The sequence below is a fragment of the Gavialis gangeticus genome, unplaced genomic scaffold (assembly GCF_001723915.1).
Source record: "Gavialis gangeticus isolate Ggan-Ray unplaced genomic scaffold, GavGan_comp1, whole genome shotgun sequence".
Taxonomy (NCBI): Eukaryota; Metazoa; Chordata; order Crocodylia; family Gavialidae; genus Gavialis; species Gavialis gangeticus.
In genome coordinates, this window is record NW_017729011.1 from 19,415,847 (window position 1) to 19,435,435 (window position 19,589).

General features: G+C 46.2%; 1 protein-coding gene across 1 annotated transcript in view; it reads right to left on the bottom strand.

Annotated features, from left to right (window-relative positions):
• Window positions 1–19,589, bottom strand: part of VAV2 (vav guanine nucleotide exchange factor 2) — a 321,762-nt gene that overhangs the window by 242,737 nt on the left and 59,436 nt on the right. Inside the window, exon 3 of the mRNA XM_019510306.1 lies at window positions 6,115–6,231. Coding sequence (XP_019365851.1) covers window positions 6,115–6,231 — 117 coding nt within the window. The remainder of the gene's footprint in view (window positions 1–6,114; window positions 6,232–19,589) is intronic.

Here is a 19,589-nt window from a genome sequence, read left to right on the forward strand (position 1 = left end):
CGAGAATGGGAAAAGGAGAATTGTTGAGGCCGCCAGCAAGCCCGACTTGGGCGGGAGGGTGGGTGTTGAGCCTTCTTTGTTTGTCATGGCAAGAGCACACCCCTGTATCTCTAGCCTGGTGATTTTCAATTACCTACATGACATGATCCAATTCCCTTTCCCGCCCCCGATGCACACATGCAAGCAGCATATTGTCATCGAGCGCCTGGTTTTAAAAGCTGACATTTAAGTATTGTCCAAAGGATATTAATATACCAAAAAAAAAAAGAAGTGATGCAGGTTATTATTATAGGGAGAGCGGTTTCAAAGTAATAGCCAAGAGATTAGGAACGTGAATGCTGTCAACCCTAAAAAGGAACCACGTTTCTTTAAAACTGGGTTTCTTTCAAACTTTTCTTTAAAAGTTCCTTTAAAACTTTTAATGTAATTTTACATAAAAACTCTCACGTAATTTTAAAAACACTCCTCCGACATGTCCTAACCGACAAATTAGCATTATATTCTTAAGGTTTTCCGAGGAATCCCTGTATAAATTGCCTGGGGGGGGGGAAAAAAAGCGCCAAGAGTTAATCTAGAAATGGTTTAAGCACCACCATCCTGTGGGACATCAGGAGTGGAGGAAAGCACCTAGGACCTCGGATGATCTGTCCCTATGTACAAAATGTGATCTTATTACAAAAAAAAGTCAATTTTACACTATCAACCATCTTGGTTTCTGCAAATTTCATGCATCTATGCACACATACATGGTTTGATTTCACCAGGCTACAGTGCAAACTGCTTCTCTCTCAAGTCAGTAGAAAGGTCGGTCTTGACAGAGAATCCATGCGATCGGCCTTCAGGTCACGAGACGTTGTTTCAGCCAACCGGGATTGAAGAAAGTTTTAAAAAGTTGGCCCCAGAGGAGGCCGAGTCAGGAGCATCCAAGCTCTGTCAGGAGTTCTCTGGACATACTTATATTCTAGTTGTCACAGGGCTGGATGGTCACAGGTCCCAGTAACACCAGTGGGAAGTGTGGATCTGCAGTACTTCTGATAACTGGGTTACTGCGGTGAGAGCAGGAGGAGGTCAACACATTCGTAGATCTACCATGGCATCACATGAAGAACGACATGGTATGATGTGAAAAATTTGTAAAACATTTCAATGGCACTCTATGCCTCGACTTACGGGGGGAGAAACCTCCCAACATGAGAAAACATTCAGAATGATTAAAAACACCCTGAAAATATTGCTACACGATGAGTCCTATGCTGTACCAGCTCTCTATTATTGGTACCAACGATCTGCACCAACTACCTTCGCTATATACTGACTGCTCTCAGTCCAACAGGTCTCAGTTTCAGAGGAAACCCTACTCTAAGCTTCCCCTCTTACAAACCAATAGCATTGCAACTGTTCAAGCATGACAGGCTCAGGCACCACTGCCCCACCACATACTTCTCCATCCCCAGACACGAGACATGCAAGACATGAAGCTTAGATTTGACATGCAGCTCCATGCACCAGAGCAGCAAAGACCGACCCATTACATTCTTTGAGATGTGGCTGAACCAAAGCTTCAGACCCAAAACTACCCCCCAAAATGTGGAAGGGTTAACATACCCAATGCAAATTGTCCAGTCAGAATCCCAGCCATAAGAATGAAATGTCTTCTTTCAAGGACAGCTGGAATTTCCATTCATTTCTAGACAAAAGCTACTGGTTGAACTTAACATTTAAAAAACCCTCAATTCCCCTTCATTTCTCAATTGACTTATAACTGGGTTTCACATTTCAATATCTCCGGTAGCCCATCATTTGTACTGTCCGCTATGTGCCCACAGTTGAGGCTGTGAAAAACTCCAGATCTGTAAAAAGCCTGTTTGAAAAGTTTCAAGTTCAAAGGAAAGTCAGAGCAGTCACACACAGACAAAGTAGTAGAGAGAGAAGTGATATGCTCTGCAAGTTGGTGACTAGCTTGAATGGTATTTTCCCAAAAATACCCTCGCTAGATTACTGTGAGTTACTGAAAATGAATAGCTCCCTTTTATGAAACTCATTGCCACCACACTAACTAATGGAGTGATGAAGAGTTGAATCAGGGGTGCAGGTTGTAGCCGTGTTGGTCTGAGGACATAGGCAGACAAGGCTCTTGGGGTGAATCTGATATCTACCCAGATCAAATCTGATATCTACCCAGAACCTTGTCTGCTGGAGAGCTGAATCCACATTTGTGGACATCTTATCCCATTACATTTGGTGCTGAGAACTTAGAAAGCCTAATAAGAGCTAAACTTAACATTATTGCCACTATTCTGGACACCCAAATGTACTGAGCAACCATACAATGCAGTTCCGACTTCCTTTCCTCTTAGACGGCGGTTTCCACAGAGGCATGCGTGCATGCTCCTAATTCCCAATGCCAACAAAAGGAGTGAAAGCTCTGGTGCACTACAGTATCAGACGGTGACTGAGGATAACCGTTTCCTTTCACATACCCAATGTTGCTCTTATTCCTGTCCCAAATTCACAAGCCCAGAGGACGACATGTCCAAACATCCTCAGTGCTCTGAGATGCCCAAATGGAGACACTTTAAAGAAGATGGTTTTCAAGAATTGCTGAAGCCTGCCTTCTGAATAAGCAGGCCCCTCTGAAGGCCTCTTAAACCAGCCCCCCGAAACAGAGCTAACCAAAAATCATGAGTCTCCTTTGGGAAAAAAGTCAGCTGTGACCCTGACTGGGTTGCTGCCACAATATTATTGCCCAAGAAGCAAGCAAGAGAAAAAAGAGCTCGCAGTCAGGTCTCCCTCATTTAAAGTATCCTTCTATTTCCCTTTGGCCATTAGGAACCACAACAACAAAAATGGCAAGAAACACGAGAAAAAGATGCCCCAATTGGCTTAAATTCTGTACACCCTTGCTACACACCATCCAGATATGAAATAATCACTGAGCTTTGCGTGACAGAGAGCAACTTTTCCCAGTGAAGACCAGTCAATCCCACTTTAGCTGCCTATGAGACAGGCTAGCAATGCTCTCCTCATTCTGTGGAGCAATGACTTGCCCTGGGTCACGAATCCAAGGAGTTGCAGGGACAGAAAAAAGCATCTATGTCCCCTTTGCTATCAGCGTTTTACTTCTAACTACCAACCCACGTGGTGCCTCCCGCAACCGGAGTCTGGCTGGAATGGACGCCTGGTCTGTGCAACGGCCAGACAAAGCCCACAGCCTCCATAGAAACAACTTGTTTTCTTCTTGGCCAAGGGCTTTAGTCAGCAATACGTTATCATCAAACCTCCAAAGTCTGGAACTTGATCCAAGGAAAGAGGGAGATCCTTCTGCCCGGAGAAGACAGCCAGAGAATCCCACGTAACCCTGGGTGGCATCAAGCTGGTCATTAATACAAGAACTAGTGGTCACAAAATGAAAGCAGTAGGTAATAAGTTTAAAACCAGTGAAAGACAGGTTTGGGGTTTTTTCAGGCAGCGTGCAATTAAAACATGCAGCTCGTTGCCACAAGTAGTTGTGGAAGCAGATTCAAAAACGGGACTGGACAAACTCTTGGAGGAAAGGGGTATTGGCAGGTATTGAGCATGGGAGTTAGGGGCACAGCCTCTGAATGGGAACTTCAATGCTGGAAGCCGCAAGTGAGAGGAACAGTGGAAAACAACACCTCGTCTGACCCAGGTATCCAGGTTGTAGCCATATTGGTTCAGAGGCGAAAGGAATCAGGACTCGTGGTAGGGGTGATATCTTTTATTAGACCAACTAGATGTTTGCAAAAGAAATAAACCAGACCCAGTTCTCTCTCCTCTTTAGCATCCGCTCTCTGCTGCTGGGTGACAGAAGGCTGGGCAAGATGGACCTGTGGTCTGACACTGCCCAAGCTCCCGACCCCAAGGCTTTACTTATGGTGGAAACCCAGAGGAACGTGGGCACAGAAGTGTCCTAATGCCCAGCTACTGTAAATCTGTGCTGTGCCACTGCAGCCTATGACAACTTATACCAAGGAGGCTGGCCAGGGGGACAGTGCGGGATTTGGCCTTTTGGGAGACTTTTTCTTATTATGAAGCACCCAAATATCAACCTGAAACATCCCTCCTGTTGCAAATGGTAATTCCCCTTTACTTAGAAGCAGCTTATAAGGTCCGCTCCGCATAGACATGGAAGAAGTACACGCCCCAGCCTTTTTACTTGATAATTACATTTTAGCTAGTTCCCAGAGTTATTAGTAATTGCTATCTAGCCCAGGCTTCAGGTTTGGAGGACAGAAATAACTATTTAAGTGGTATCTGAAAATGGAAACACCCTGCACCACTACACTGGGCTCACCATATAATTAAATGGTCAACCATTACCATGTGCTGCATATGAAAGGCTCTTACATGCTGTAAGTGCCCTGAAACTGAAAAGTGTTATTGATCTAAGTAATGAATGGGCTCCAGGAAGAATTTTTTGTATGTGAAGTCTGTTTGGCCAGTGGGAACCTAAATTAAAGACTCCTTTGCTCTTGCCGTAGTTACACAATTGCAGTTCAATATAGAAACTCATTTTGGTCTGTTGTCCAGCTTCCCGGGGTTATTAAACTTCTGAGCTGCTTTCAACAGGGGCAAAACTAGGATGTGGATCCTGCTCACAGCTAGTTTTTGAAGTAGAATGGAAAAAGAAAGGGAACGTGTTCAGCTGAGTAGTTCCCAACACGTTAAACTCCAGCCTCAATTAACAGCTTGACTGGACAGTTTGCGACCGTGAACTGCAACACGAAACATGAAAGAAAAGCAGCATTTTAATTAACAAAGGCTCCAGCGTCTGTCTACCTACCGTTTTGGAGCAACAGAAGCCCACTTGCGCTCCATAAATCACAAACTCATAAAATAAACCCCTTCAACTGCAAGTTCCAAATAATAGTCCAAAACTGAATTAGGCAATAAATTTATTTCCCCATCAGCTGGGGGAAATTGGCTGTTCAGATAATCAGAAGAGTAGATGCTTTTGCACAGCACATGCCTGGTAGTTCAGGAGAGGTAAAGTAATTCATAGCTCTTAATAAGTGGCTCATCGCTTTTAAAGCTACATCACCTGCAGAACAGAAATGGTCTCTTACAGGGAGGCTTCCCTTAGCCCAATATTCCTCACAGCAATGCTGCAGAACAAAAACCATCGATTTCAAACACACGGATTTCAAACTGATCTTCTCCTAACAGCCCCATTAAGACTCCCCCATCCCTCTAGCTGGGGCCTCACCCAGAATTCAGGACTTCTCTTAAATTAAGTAAGTGCTTTTTTCTCTGTTCTGAAACAGCAAGAACAGGGCCTAGATCCATCTGTTTATCTATCTATATCGACAGACAGACAGACAAAAAAAAAACTTGGAGGACAAAACCCAAGGGGGTTTCACAGCAAAGCAAGGCTAACTCAGGGGCCATTGCACCAAAAGAATTTAAGCAGATAAAGCAAGGCTGCTTAGGGAAGGGGGAAACAATAAAAATGAGGTGAAGCAACTTGCTCGTGGTCACACAAGTCAGGGCTGGAGCATGGAAGAGAATCCAGGTTTCTTGCTCCCCCGTCAGTGCTCAGTCCATTGGACCATGATGTCTCCCCAGAATAAATAATCGTAGGAATACAACACTTACAATAACTGGTTCAGAATAAAAGGGATTCTTATCTCATGCCTGGGAGACTCATTCGTTTCTTGCTGTACATGAACAAGAAAGAAGAACCTGCAATGAACCCAAGAGCCTCTGGAGAATTTGATATTTGGGCTCGACTGCAAGTTGATGAGGCACACACCTGCCTGCTGTGACGTGTTATACCAGGCCTCTGGGGAAGGGAGTCAAGCAAGAGGGACCAAACCAAGGATGGAACAAGGGGACTGCCTGATCCCCAAAGCAGCATGAGCTGCAACAGCAGATTAAGCCTCCTTAACCAGGGATGTCACCAGCTCAGCCACCTCTCCACATGGCCATGCCATTAGGAAAGAAGAGTGTCACACTGACATGGTGTAAATGACACAACACTGCAGAAACCCAAGTTTGTCTCACATCCTGCCCAGTACCACCACATGTATTGGAAAAACCACATGGTCCCACCAGCACCAAAACACGTGCCAAGGGATGAAGGTGGACTCTTACCTTCCCAAAATCCCGCACGTCAAAGAGGTCGAAGGGATCAAACAGCTCACTGTTCCTTAACCCAAATTTGTCGTGGCAGACTTTTAGGAACGTCCGTATGTTCTTCAAACAGAGAAACTGCAGCAAAGAAAAGAGAGCTCGTTACATAATTATAATCGACTGGAGACAGTAATCAAATTTGCATGCAACATTAAGTTAAAGGCATGGAAACCTGCTCTCTGAGAAGATGCATTAGTTTACCAACCAGTTTTGTAGAAGCAAGCGCCACACTGCTCCATTATAAAGTAGGTCTTGATAAGACTGCACCAGCAGCAGAAACGCCTTTGAAACCAGATGCCAAGCATGTGCTCACAACAAGGCAGTCTTACCTTCAGGAGCACAATACTTCCTTTGCAAGCTCTAAGGCAAATATAAAATTAAGCTCAGACAATGTAAGAAGCTATTGCTGTGGTTGGTTTTTTTTTTACTACTTCCAATGTGCATCTATTCCAGGCTCCCCCTGTGTACCACACGCACACACAACAGAAGTGACTGGTACATATTTTTTTCTTCCTGGATAAGATGCTATTGGTAGCTGATCCAGATGATCCGCTTGACTTATTCCTTCCACTTTTCTCCTCCAATGCACAAACTGTCAGCTAGCTGGCACACTAAACATCAGAAAGCCAAGTGTGGCATATTCACAACAGACAGGCGCCAGTCTTGGGTCCAGCCCAAAATTAACCCCAGGCCCAAATCACAGCCAGTTGAGCAAGCAGAGACCCAGAAGGATATGAATAAAACTGACAGATAATACAGCAGATAACATTCACTGCAGAAATGGTTTTGCTCCTGTGTTTCATTTTAGCCCACGTGAGAAAGCACAGCTCTCCTCTCGCGTTTGAATGTTGCAAAACACTTAGAATTGCTCAGCTACACTTTACAGCGCACCTGGAGTAATCCAACGCTTCTGTTTTTGTAGTAACGATTAACTTTTGCATTGTGCCCATTTGTGTGAGCTGCAGGGGTTTTATAATTGTGTTCTCAGAGAGGTCTCCTTCCAGGCTGAAGCAGGGCCATAAGAGCAATAGGGATGAAAGCCAGGCACTGCTTCATTTGCTTGGCTCTCTCCCATGTTGCTAATTAGAGCTGACTGCATGAGGATGCAACAAGCTAGTGCTGCCTTTCTACTATCTGCAAATGTTTCGTGCAAACACTCTCCAGTTTATTCAAGATTACGTGAGAGTTTCTTCAAGCCACCGCTCTGCGTAGGGCAATCGTTCACACGTTGGGGGTGCCCAAGGAATCAACCCATCGAGGAACAGAAGCGATACCCTGTGCCCGTTCCCTGCACATTTCCAAGAGGATGTTTTTGGTCAAGGTTGTGTCGAGGTGGTTAGGTAGCAACCCATTAGCTGCTCGGCATCATTCGTATTCCTCAGCTGACCATCGAACCGACATGGTACAAATTACTGCTCGCAACTTGACGGCTAGGCTGAGCGTCTGACCATAACCGCCTTGGCCCATCTCTTGATGACCTCAGCGGCAAGCATAAAAATATTATTGTACGTGGGGCTATATTTAAGGTCCCTGGCAATGGCTTGCCAAGATCTAGCAATACACTCAATCAGCTATGTAGGCAGGGCCATTTTCCCGTTTTCCATCGCTCAGCCCAACTGTGGTAAACTGCGGAGTGACAATGCAGTGCAAGCACTAGCGCACAAGATGCAAGCATGACCTCATCAGAGCATTTTCATTAGTTAGCTAGAGCTTTGAAGGTGGGGGAGGTAAAAGATTAGGACTAATTTTATCCTTCCAGGAGCCTCTCTCTCACCCCTACCCCTCAGCACATTTATTCTGACTTGAGTGAAAACTTCTACACAACTCACGACACAAATTCCCCTCTCACTGATGTTGGGGATTTGATAGCACATCTATTCCCCAGGCCCCGGCAGGATTTTTCAGCGTATGCAAAGCAGTCAGCTTATAGGAGGGGGCTCTTTTTTTTTTTTTTGTTACCATCTCATTCATCTCCAATTTCCACCACAGACTTATTTTAAATCCTTTTAAGCCTCCAATTTAAAAAAAGTTAATGACAGAGGTTATAACCATAATTATACATGGTCAGAAGCAAACTTCCTTTCACAGTCCTGAATGCTAAACTGCCTTCCCCGTCTGAAGTATTCATAGCATGTGCCTCTCCCTGTTCTTCTAAAGCATTGGGCAGAAGGAAGAGCAGACAAGACGGTCTCTGCCCAAGGCAGCGCTCATAGTAAAAGGAAAGAAAAATCTCCAACTGCAGTCAGAGGTCAAGACCCAACACCTGAAACCTGAGATTCATACCTGAGACTTTCCATTCAAACTCCCAAACAACTCAAACTTCACAACACCTCACTTTGGAAAGACTGCAGTGGAAACCGAAGCAATCTGGGTTCACTAAAAATCTCTCCCTTAACAGGACTCTTGCTGGTGAGTGGGCACTAGCTATTGATAGGTTGGATAAAACTAATCCTATACTAGCCCATCCCCAACTAAGAAGGGTTAAGAGCAACTTATCTTTTATGCATCAGCTACCTCCTGCATCTTTATTCAAATTTGTACATCTTCAGGCCAAAGGCTCCACTACTAGGTGTAATGTTAGCGCAAAAATCCCCGTAGTTGTACCATTGCTGCTTCCACAGCTCCCGGTAAAGTTTGCAGAAGACATCAGGGGGTGAGAATAGGCAATGAGACAGCTGTTGAGTTCAGGCAGATGACAAGGGTCTAGGAAGAATCCAATAAGCTATTTAAAATGCCACTGAAAAGTCCTGATATGAAAAGCAATGAGAGACGGTAACAGCAAATCTTTAAAATGGTCTACCAAAGCACTTGGCTGGACCTTATCATAGTAGCATCAAACAATGTGTTAATAACATTTATCCCAGCAGTGTGCAGTAAGAAAGAAATAGCATCCCCCCCACCCCCCCCAAGACCTCAAGCTTCAGTCCAGTGGCTTGTTCATAAACCAGCCTTCATCCCAACCCTACAGGGATCCAACGATTGCTTATGAACTGCTGAACACTACAGAGGATGAGCTCTGCTTCATTTCCCCATCCATGAAGTATTTCCCTTAACCTAACTGCTTCATGTACATGTTTCATAGCTTGTTTACTATGAACGATCACGAAATCATGGGGTTTGATGGGGCTGAGCCAAGGGCGAGATGTTAATAATTAGCTGCAATTAATTGAATACAACCTAGCACCAGGCTATTCTAATGCCCAGCCATACAAAATCCACATTAAAAATCAATCACCTCCCCTGGTTCAATTCACCAATGTATTCCACCCCCTGCCTTCCAGAAAACATGAGCTGAGAAAGTATCTTCCTGAATTGCAGGGGAGGAGGGGAATAGGGACACAGTACTTCCCTTGATCCTGACATCAGTGAGTGTGCATCATACACATGCACGTGTGTGCACATTGCACACACATGCACAGAGTCAAGGGCAGTAACATTCATTGAATTATTGCTTTTACTTTCCATTCTCCTTGTTTTATGAAGAATTACATGTGTCAAAGTTCATGAGGAAGTCCATGGAGTTTGTCTGGGCATAAAAGAAAGAGGGAGAGAGAAAGAGCCAATTTCTTTTCCACGCCTCCTCACGTGGTGGAATCAGTGGACTAATATATACATGAAGAGCACATAATAGGGCCTTTTAGTTAAGGCCTACATTTATTTAGGGAGCCTGGCAGCTACATGTGCTGTTCTGGCTCTTGGCACTTAGATGACGAGGCCAGCGGGTCGGCACCTCCGCACACCTCTGCTGAACAACCACCTCATTCATTCCTGGGACGCTGCATGAAAAAGCCTGTGGGCGTTGAATGCTTCCAACGCTTTTACAGGATGTCGTGTTCTGCCCTCTCTTGTACAAAGATGCTTCAAACAGATGGCCTGGAAAGGACACACGCCTTGCCCTTCCAGCACCCTGCACACACTTCTCCAAATCAGCGGAAAGCACCTCTCCGGTGTGCTGCCTGTGCCCACCTCACCTGGCCCACCATTATCTAGCTGTGGGAAGCGCTTACAGCCTGATTTTCCTCCCATTTTTGCACAGATGGAAGTCGACTCATCTCAGTGGAGCACCTCCCAATATTACAGGGTTGAAGACGCAGAGGTTCAGGCCATGGGTACAACCTGCACTGTGTGGCATCGCCCCAGGAGGAGGCTCTGCATCCCCAGGGGAAAACTCCCACAGCAGAGGCTACTCCCAGCTGCAAGGGACCTGCCACGTTTTTTTGGCAAACTGATTTGCTTTCACATGCTGCTTGCCTGCCTTGTCAGCAACTCGTCTGAGAAATAAAAAATACATTCCCTCCTGCCAAATCTTTTACCAATTTATTTTGAAAGGAGGTTTCTCCAGAGCCTGAAGGCAACTTCCAGAGAAATCAGCATCACATGACACTGGCTGGAGCTGATGCTTCCTCAGAAAGCAAGGACCTTGCGGGAACCTCTCTCCAGCGGGAATGCTTGGAGGCATGAGAGCTTTGGGGGCACAATAAAAATACCAGGCTGAGGGGCTTCATTAGCCAAAGGCGAATTTAGAAGCAAGGGAGGACTTGGGAATAAGACTGAAGCAGAGGGAGCTAGAAACAAGCTTAATAAAATACACTGGACCCTAAAGCCAAACCAGCAATATTTAGATGGCATCTCTGGTCAAGCCATGAGCCAACAACAGCCGCTGTCTTCCACAGCCTGGCTGGCCAAAAGGCTGCATGCAGGAAAACATGCAGCCCCTCAATTCTTCTCCAGTCATTGCATGGTGCAGGGGCACAGCCCTGGGGTGGGGCTGGCTTTGCACTACTGCAGCCCCCAGAGTGTGCAGCCCCATCGCAGCCTCCCGCACTGCACGTGGCACCCAGCCGCTTAGAAGGTGGACAGCCCCACTCTATATAAGTGACCCTAGCCCCATCCACCAACTCCTTGTCCTCTTCAAATGCCAAATCACCATCACAGTCATGACCCTGCTACACTGCTCTTTGCATCTAAATTTCTCAACTAATTGTTGGGCATCCCACCAGACAGCAAGAAGTGGAGCTGGGCTGTTTCCAGTGGGGGCAGACGACAGAACAAGGAGCAACAGGCTCAAGTTGGGTATTAGGAAATACTTTCTCTCTAGAAGGGTGGTGAAGCACTGGAATGGGTTACCTAGAGAGGTGGTGGACTCTCCATCCTTGGAGAATTTTCCAGGCCTGGTTTAACAAGCTTTGGCTGGAATGATGTAGATGGGGCTGGTCCTGCTTTAAGCAGGGGGTTGAACTAGATGTGACCTCCTGAGGGCCCTTCAACCCTCATCTTGTATGATTCTGTAAGTGGCCCTAAACTGCCATCAACCATAGCTTGGCCTGGTCCAAACATCCAGAAATCCAGACTAGGAGAGAGCGGAATTGCCTTCGGCTTCTGCAGCAATGCACAGGTTCTCCTAGCAGAATGGCAACTTCGCCACCCCCCTGTATGCTCAACAGTCAACTGGACTGACATCTCGTGGCCAGGCTACCCATGCTTTCTGGGACATGCTGGAGGTTTGTCAGCAGCTTCTGGTATTGCCGTTTCAAATGGGAGGTTTTCATTATATTATTTATTGTCTTTACAGAATTTAATCACTGCAGAGGCTCCTTGAGCGATTTGTTTTTATACAAAATTTGATTTATTCTGTGCTGCTGCCAAATTCTCAATTTGTGTTGGAAATGCAAGCGGCAGCAGAATAATTTTCAGGGGATGTCGAAGAAAGGACACAGAGGAGGATGGGGCTGTCTGGTTTGTGGTTAGAGGGAGAGGAGACGATCTGGTACAGGCAGCAGGGTGGAGGCTCATTCTCCTCCCTTCTTGGGGCTGCAAGAGTTAATTTAGGAAAGGTCTTCACCTTCATCTATCGACCTCAGGTCACCAACATCCCTACCTCATTTCAAAGACCAACTTTACAACCAGGAGGGCTGGAGACATCATATATATTTTTAATTAAACCTTGATGCCCGGAGGATAGGTGTGCAGTGACCTAGGGACTCTGTGACTGCTGGGATCTGATGACGGTCCTAAGGCTGAGCATGCCAGGAATCCCTGAACAACCTGATTTAAATGGGTCACAAATTGAATTTTGATTTTACATAAAACATAATGGTTATTTGTATGTTAAAAACCATTAAAGGGCTTCACGGCTCTTGGTTAAAATCCAGAACAATAACTGAAAACAGGCAGGACCCTAAATCTGGTAGCTGCAGAAAGATATTGATGGGCGCCTATACACATGCAGTGAGGCTGCTCCAACACGTTGTCATTACAGCGCATCACAGCAGATTTGATTAATCAAGTCTGCTGAAGTGTGGCAATTCCCATGCTCCAGCAGACTCCAGCATCACATGCATCAGCATCCCCGCACTGAAAATTGGTGGTGGGGGCACTTTAACTAAAGGTCGTTGAACAAACTTTAGTTAAAGCACCCCTGCTGCCATTTTTCAGTGCGGGGATGCTGATACACATGATGCTCCAGGTGCTTTAATTAGAGCAGCTCTCAGAGTTGCTCTAATTAAAACAGTCCTGCAGCCAACTGCAGGAGCACATGTATAAATCCCTGATGTGTCAGGTAAGGAAAGAAAACCCATGTTCCTGGCATGGAGGTGATGCTGCTTGCAAATGAGAGACCGTTAACAACCACAACAACAGGCCCAGCCTGTGTTCGACCTGAGCTCAGAGCAGCACGCTTTCCTTTTCTTAAGCCAGCTGTAATTTTAGCAAAATAAACTTTATTCCCTGTTCCAAAGACATAACTTTCCCCCCCGTGTTGGCCTCAGTTGCATAGCAGTCCACTGGGAATACATGAATGAGCAGGGAGGTACGTACGTGAGGCTTGTACGTGACTAAGTCCCTGAACTGACTCCTTAACGGGCAAGCTATTTTAAATAACATGTTCTACATCCTCCAACGAAAGCAAAATCCCCCGTCTTCAGTTACAGCTAGAGGGTAGCATTCAGCACCTGAGACAAAAAGAAAAACTATCCAGCCGCAAGAAAAGACAGGAAGTGCTTCAAGAGAAATGCAGCCTCTTTTCTTTGTACTATCAGCTTAGCCTAATGGATCCCTGTTGTAACCCACCCACGAGACTGACAGCTGATACGAAGCCCGTGTATTAGATGCATTGGCAGTGACGTACCAACAGCTGCGCGTATCTGGCAGACAAGCCTCCTCCTCAGCCTCAATCAATTATAAATCTTAAGAGACCTTGTTAAAAAGAGATGCAAGCCCTCAAGATAGCTGCACTGCCTAGCAAAACACATGGGGATTGTTCAGTCATTACGTTTTGGGGAGGGATAGCAAGGGGAACAGATGTTTCACCCACCAAGCAGCTCGTCTAGTGGGGAGTTTTCTCAGCTGTTGATTCATTCTGCTACTGTAACTCATGAAAGCCCCAACCAAGTTCCTCCCTGTGCTTGGCTCTTTAGAAACACATGGCAAGAGTCCCTACCAGAGAGAAATGACAGCATAAATCTATACAGAACAGAGGGGAAACACGGCAGAAAGGAAACATCCTCCACCCAACGCTACAAATGAAGTACCGAGGCACAGGCATCTCACAAGGGTCTCTCAAGAGCCAGTCCAGGACCTTAAACTTATTTCCATCCACTCCCTCATGCAAAGCCTTCATTTGCTTTATGGTCTAGCCATCAGGTCTAGCATCATGGTCTAGCCATTTGGTTTGAAATACCGAGTGCAATCCTGGAACCGTGGCTCTGAGTCCCTTCATGGTCTTTTTGGGCCCTCACTCTTGCAAGAGGGAAAACAGATATCTTTGCAGTTGCCCCAGGGTTTAGGGCATCTGCCTGCTAGATGAGGCCTTAAAAGACAAAGCGCTGGCCTCAGAGCACAAACATGGTGCTACGCATCATGAAAAGTCAATGTTTGCCATGGCATCTGGACCAACCTGCTCTTTTCCTGGGTGGGGGAGATGCGCTGGATATCTGCCCACTTCTGCCCTCAAGATGGGGAAATGAAGCTGTTTCTTCCTGCCCACATAGGAGGACGTTTTAGCCACGAAGCGTAGATTTGTGTTATAGCCGATTAGCTTGTGTTTTGGTTGTTGTTAGACCAGAGGTTTGGGTGAGGCTATAAGGGGATGGAGGAGGCCTCACAGGGGAACCACGTTAGAGTGTGGACCCCAGCCCCTGAGAGTGGGCAGTGCGAGAAGCCCCGAGAGAGTGGGCAGTGACCGTGAAGCCAAAAAAGGGTGCAGCAGAGGGAGTGTGCCTCCTAGACCGCCAGAAAGGACAGTGCAGGGAGGGCATTGACCCAGAGTGTCCGTAAGGGTGCAGCAGAGGGGGAGGTGTCATCCCCAAGCACCAAGGCAAAGGCGCAGTATTGGGAGAGGGCTGACCCCGAGTACCCCAGAAGGCAGAACAAGGTCATGAAGAACCTGAGCGTCAGTGAGGCTCAGGTGAGTGAGAAGCCCCACAGAGATAGAGGCAGCAACCGTTTGAGCACTGTGAGGTACAGTGTGAGGCGGGACTCCAGAGAGCCCGAGTGAGACGAGACTGGGAAAGGACAGAGCGTCAACAGGACGCGAAGCAAGGCAGGGCTGTAGAGCGCCAGGGAGACCGAGGTGGGTCCAGTACATAGCAGGAAACCGTAGCCGAGGGAATGAAGGGCAGCCTCCTTACAATAAATACGTAACACCAAAGACGGTGGCGGGCGAGATTCCAAGGGCGCTCGGAAAACGCTTGGCACGGTACTAAAGACAGTCCCCAGGGGAGCACACGGCGACCCTAGGACGCCATCCTGCTACACACACAGTTTTGTAAAGCAATCTAGTATTCTTTGGCATGAAAGCTAGCCTAGATAGGAAGGACCAGATCCCTCAGCCAGCATAGTAAAATGGCATAGCTGATCCCACTTGGAGCTAGAATAAGTTACTCTATAACCAAGGTCCTTGTTCAGACTACTTAGGTTTGGGGAAGGACAGCATGCATGCATGGAGGGTGATGACAAGGAAAAACGTGAAGTTGCAACAGGTTCAGTGCTCAAATATCTGTTCACATGCTCTCTCATTTATCCCTTTTCAGTCATCATTACTCACCTCAAAACTCTCTGAATGACTAGATACATAGTGCAGTACCACCTGCGTTGACTGGACACCTGTGTTTCTCCATACAAATTCTTCAATAAGGGCCTGATTACAAGTGTTTCCAATCACACAAGGAAAAGTAAAAGCTTCTTACTAACCCCAGTGCACCTTTAATGCTAGAGGGAGAGCCAGCCAACCAACACCAACAGCAAACAGGCCAGAATTTCTCAGAGTCCACGATTTCTGATCCCCTCCTCCCAACAAGATTATATTGTTCAGGAGAAAAAGTCTATTTGCACAGCAATATTTTCCTAAACCCTTTGGGAACCGACTCCGGCAAGGTGGAAGTTTCCTAGCTTGATGCTCTTGCCGACAGCTGCGTAATAAATGAATAGCTTCCAGCAGCGGCACTATCCTATCTAGAGCCATTGCATTTAGATGATAGTATCATAAGTCCTTCTGATGGGGAGACGAGTGGGAAGTCCGAAGAAGGAATTTAATAAAGCGGTAAATAAGCCAAAGGGGGAAAAAAGAAAACGAGAGAGAATGGGGCAGACAATATGATTGATGGTTTAGGATTTCCTAAAGCCGGGCGCTTCCGTTCCTAAGTGGAATGGGCCTTTTAGAGTAGCAGTGACTGCAGCAGCAAAAACAAGGCTTCGGCTAATGTTTCAGCGAGGAAGTGCTCTGGAGGGATTGAGGGACGCACAATAGGACTGGGCATCCAGCCACGTTGCCAAATGGATTCAGTCCAAGCCATGGGCTTTAAATGGCCCCTGCAGCATGCAGGGAATATTGCAGCTTCAATGCTTGAGATAAAGGCAGTGACGAATGAGGAAAGTAACTTTCTTTAGCACTTCCTGACCATGATGTAAGATTTCCTCTTATCTTGCTGCAGGCACAGCTCAGAAGCACCGAGCCAGAGGAAGCCTCTAGTGGGAGGCCATGTGCATCTGTTTAATCACAGCTTTCAGGCTGGTGAAATGAAGAGCAGCCGGGGAAGGGAGGGAAGAGGGGTCGCCACGCAGCCCGAGAGATGAAACGTATAAATGCACCGTGATTAATGGGGCAATGGGTATCACGCAGCATCTGGCACAATCGTAAGCCTTTTCAGAGAATTCATGGATCCAATTCTCAGCTATGATGAAGACCCTCTCTTGACTTTCTAGCCCTGTAAAGCAGGCCGGGCACGTATAGGAGTCCCAGCTTCCTATACAAGAGCTCTTCCTGACTGGGGTAGAACAAGTCGAAGGACTGAACGTTACCTTGAACTGCTAACTCTGTCTGAATCTATCCTGGGCAGTTTCCAGAATGCTGATGTGTCTGTGACACAATGTGAATGTGCCCATGTGCTTGCATATATTAGTTATAAATTAGATTCAATATTTAACATTTATTTTAATGAATGCTCCATCATTTATCTCCCGGGTGACTCTCAGTAGTCTCCTGAAGCTTTACATCTAATTTCCGGAGGCTCCAGAGCAATCCTGGAGGGTTGGCAACCCTAACGCTACCCTTGCTACCCCAAGCTCAGTACACGAGGACTCTGAGGGCCTATGAGCAGCCATGGGTACACACAGCTGTAGTTATTAAAGCATTTTGTATTTAAGAACAACACCATTTCCATTACTTCCTCAGCTGCAGGTCACCTCCAAACAAAGGTGACTCTGAACAAACTTGAGAGGGAGGAAGAGAAACCCAAGTATAAATCGGAACTGGCGTTACGCTCCACCCCAACGTCACATCTTCCATGTGCCCATAACGTCGTCTCTCCATTTGCCCCACTGTCTCATTAACATAAAGACACAGCCTCCGGAATGACCTCTAGTGTCGCCATCATTAGAAATTCCCCATTTCGGTTTAGATTCAAGTCGCAGCTCATCAATTATTTTGGACAGGCAGATTAAATCCATGGCTGTTAGAACTGCAGATTTATCTGCGGGGAAGTGGGGACTGGAATTATGCTTCCACAATTTAGCATTAACAAGGTATTATTTCTCCCCATTTAGAAGACATTGCCTTTGCAAAATGCTTGTGGGCTGGGAGAATTCCACTTAGCAAGATAGATTAACCAGCTCAAAATGTTGATGAGCCTGGATCTCACTGATGTTTTCCTTCTTTCTGCTCCTACCCGCTGGTAAGGTTCAAGGCTAGACAGGGATGAGGAATGCCAAGACCAATATGGATCTTTCCTTTTAGTCAACAATGAGGCCTTTTTTGTTTGACAGCACCCAGGAAAGTTAAGGCAACTTTAACTTGGGCTTAGACATGCTAAGACATGCCCACGCACTCTTAACTTTGGCTTAACTTTGGCTAAGACATGCCCAGCGCTCCAACATGCTGGGCATGTCTACATGAGACACCAGAAGCACAGCAGACTAATCTTACTGTGCATTAGCATGTCATGGCAAAAGCCATGCTAATGCACTAGTGCACAGTAGATTTAGTCTACTGTGCATTAGCATCATGTAAAAAATCATGCGCTGGCACTACTGAGCAGTAGCGCCAATTATGGCGCATTAAATTAGTATCTGTTATTACACATACTAAACTTAAGGTATCGTAATAATGGCGCATTAATGCATGTGTAGGCACACCCGCTGAGTCCACCTGACTTCTGTATACAAACACCCAAGAAGAACTTCAGTGCATTTTAACTTAAGTGCTTTAATTTAACACCTTTCATTAACTTTCCTGATTGTTCCCATGCATTAAATAAAGGTCTGAAGGCTGCCAAAAGGCCAATAACCTACATTTAAAGGTTACAGCACAACTGCCTAAATTCACAGCAAATATTTTAACTCCTGCTACATTCTTTACTCCAGGCTACAACTCAGCTTAGAAAAACCTGGGAACAAAAATGTTTAAAAAATAATTCTTTAAAAATGCTTAAGTACTTAATTTGGGTGATTTTTTTTTTTTTAAAGAAGAGTTACATGCAGAGACCACCAGTGTAGGCTGTTAATAAAAAAAAACAACCCTGTGATTTAACTGGATCCGTTGACCCTCCTGCACAGACACTCAAAGAAAAGGGGACTTTCAGGTAGCAAAACTAAGCACCTGCAAAGATAAAATGAGGCGGCAGCAGTTAATAACCTATGAAATATGCTGAAGTCCAGACCTTCAGGTACTAATTAGCTCCTTCATGTCCACTTAGGCCAGATCACAAGCAATTAACTAGAGCCGCTGAATTTCATACAAGAGGCAAAACCCTCGTGAATTTTCAGAAAACTGGCTCACAGGTGACACATGATAAATGAAGAGAGCAACGAACAAGGCAAATGATAAAAGAAACAAACTACCTGTAGATTTATACAGACATCTGGAGAGGAAATATGACACATGGGGATAAAACCAATTGCGTTTACTATCTTGCAATGGAGCCAGCCCACTGCACAAAGCCCAGTGTAGAGGAGTCCCAGCCTCCTAGACAAGTTTTCCTTAACTGGTGTAGAACAAGTCTAAGGACTGGATGCTACCCTTGCTACTCCAAGCTCAATACGTGAGGGTCTATGTATTCAGCAATTAAAGTGAGGGTCCCTTTTTGCAGCTCTAACAGTATAAATGACCCCTAAATGGACCCTTGAGGATCTCCTTTTTTCCAGAGGCGTTGGCAGGTGCACCACTGGCATAAAGGCTTCCATACGCTCTCCTCCTGCCTCCCAGGATAGGGGCTGCAGAACAGGAAGGAAGGTCATGGCTAGAGACCTCATCTAGACCTATTCTCTACTTCTGGGGTCTGCCAGGGGCAGGATACAAGTTAGAGCCATCTCGTGGGTTACTGATGCTGGGAGGAGGCTGGAAAGGCTCCCAGAATACAGGGTGGAGTAACCACATAACCGCCTGGATCTGCTGCTCCCATCACCTCCAGCTGAAGAGTAATGGAAAAGCCAAGTGCAAAGCTGAGGACGCTGTAGGCACGTGCTGTTTTACTCTCTGGACGGTCCACTGGACGGTCCACCTGCAGCCCCCTGGGGAAGCAGTGCACAAGTCTGGGATTGCACACTTGCTTCCCTCCGTGAATCATAGAAGTCAGGTCAGAAGGGACCTTTGTAGATCTTCAAGTCTGACCCCTCGCCTGGGCGGAAGAAAAGACTGGACTCAAATGAGTCCAGCCAGGTAGTCATCAAGCCTCTTCTTAAAGATCCCCAGGGTAGGAGCCAGCACCACTTCCCTAGGAAGTTGGTTCCAGCTCCTAGCCGCCCTAACTGTGAAGTAGTTCTTGTGGATGTCTAATCTAAATCTACTCTCTAATAATTTGTGTCCATTGTTCCTTGTCATGCCAGGGGGCGCTAGGGGAAACAGTGTCTCCCCTAAACCCTTCTGGTCCCCCCTAGTGAGTTTATAGACAGTCACCAGGTCCCCCCTCAGCCTTCTCTTGTGAAGGCTGAACAGGTTTAGGTCC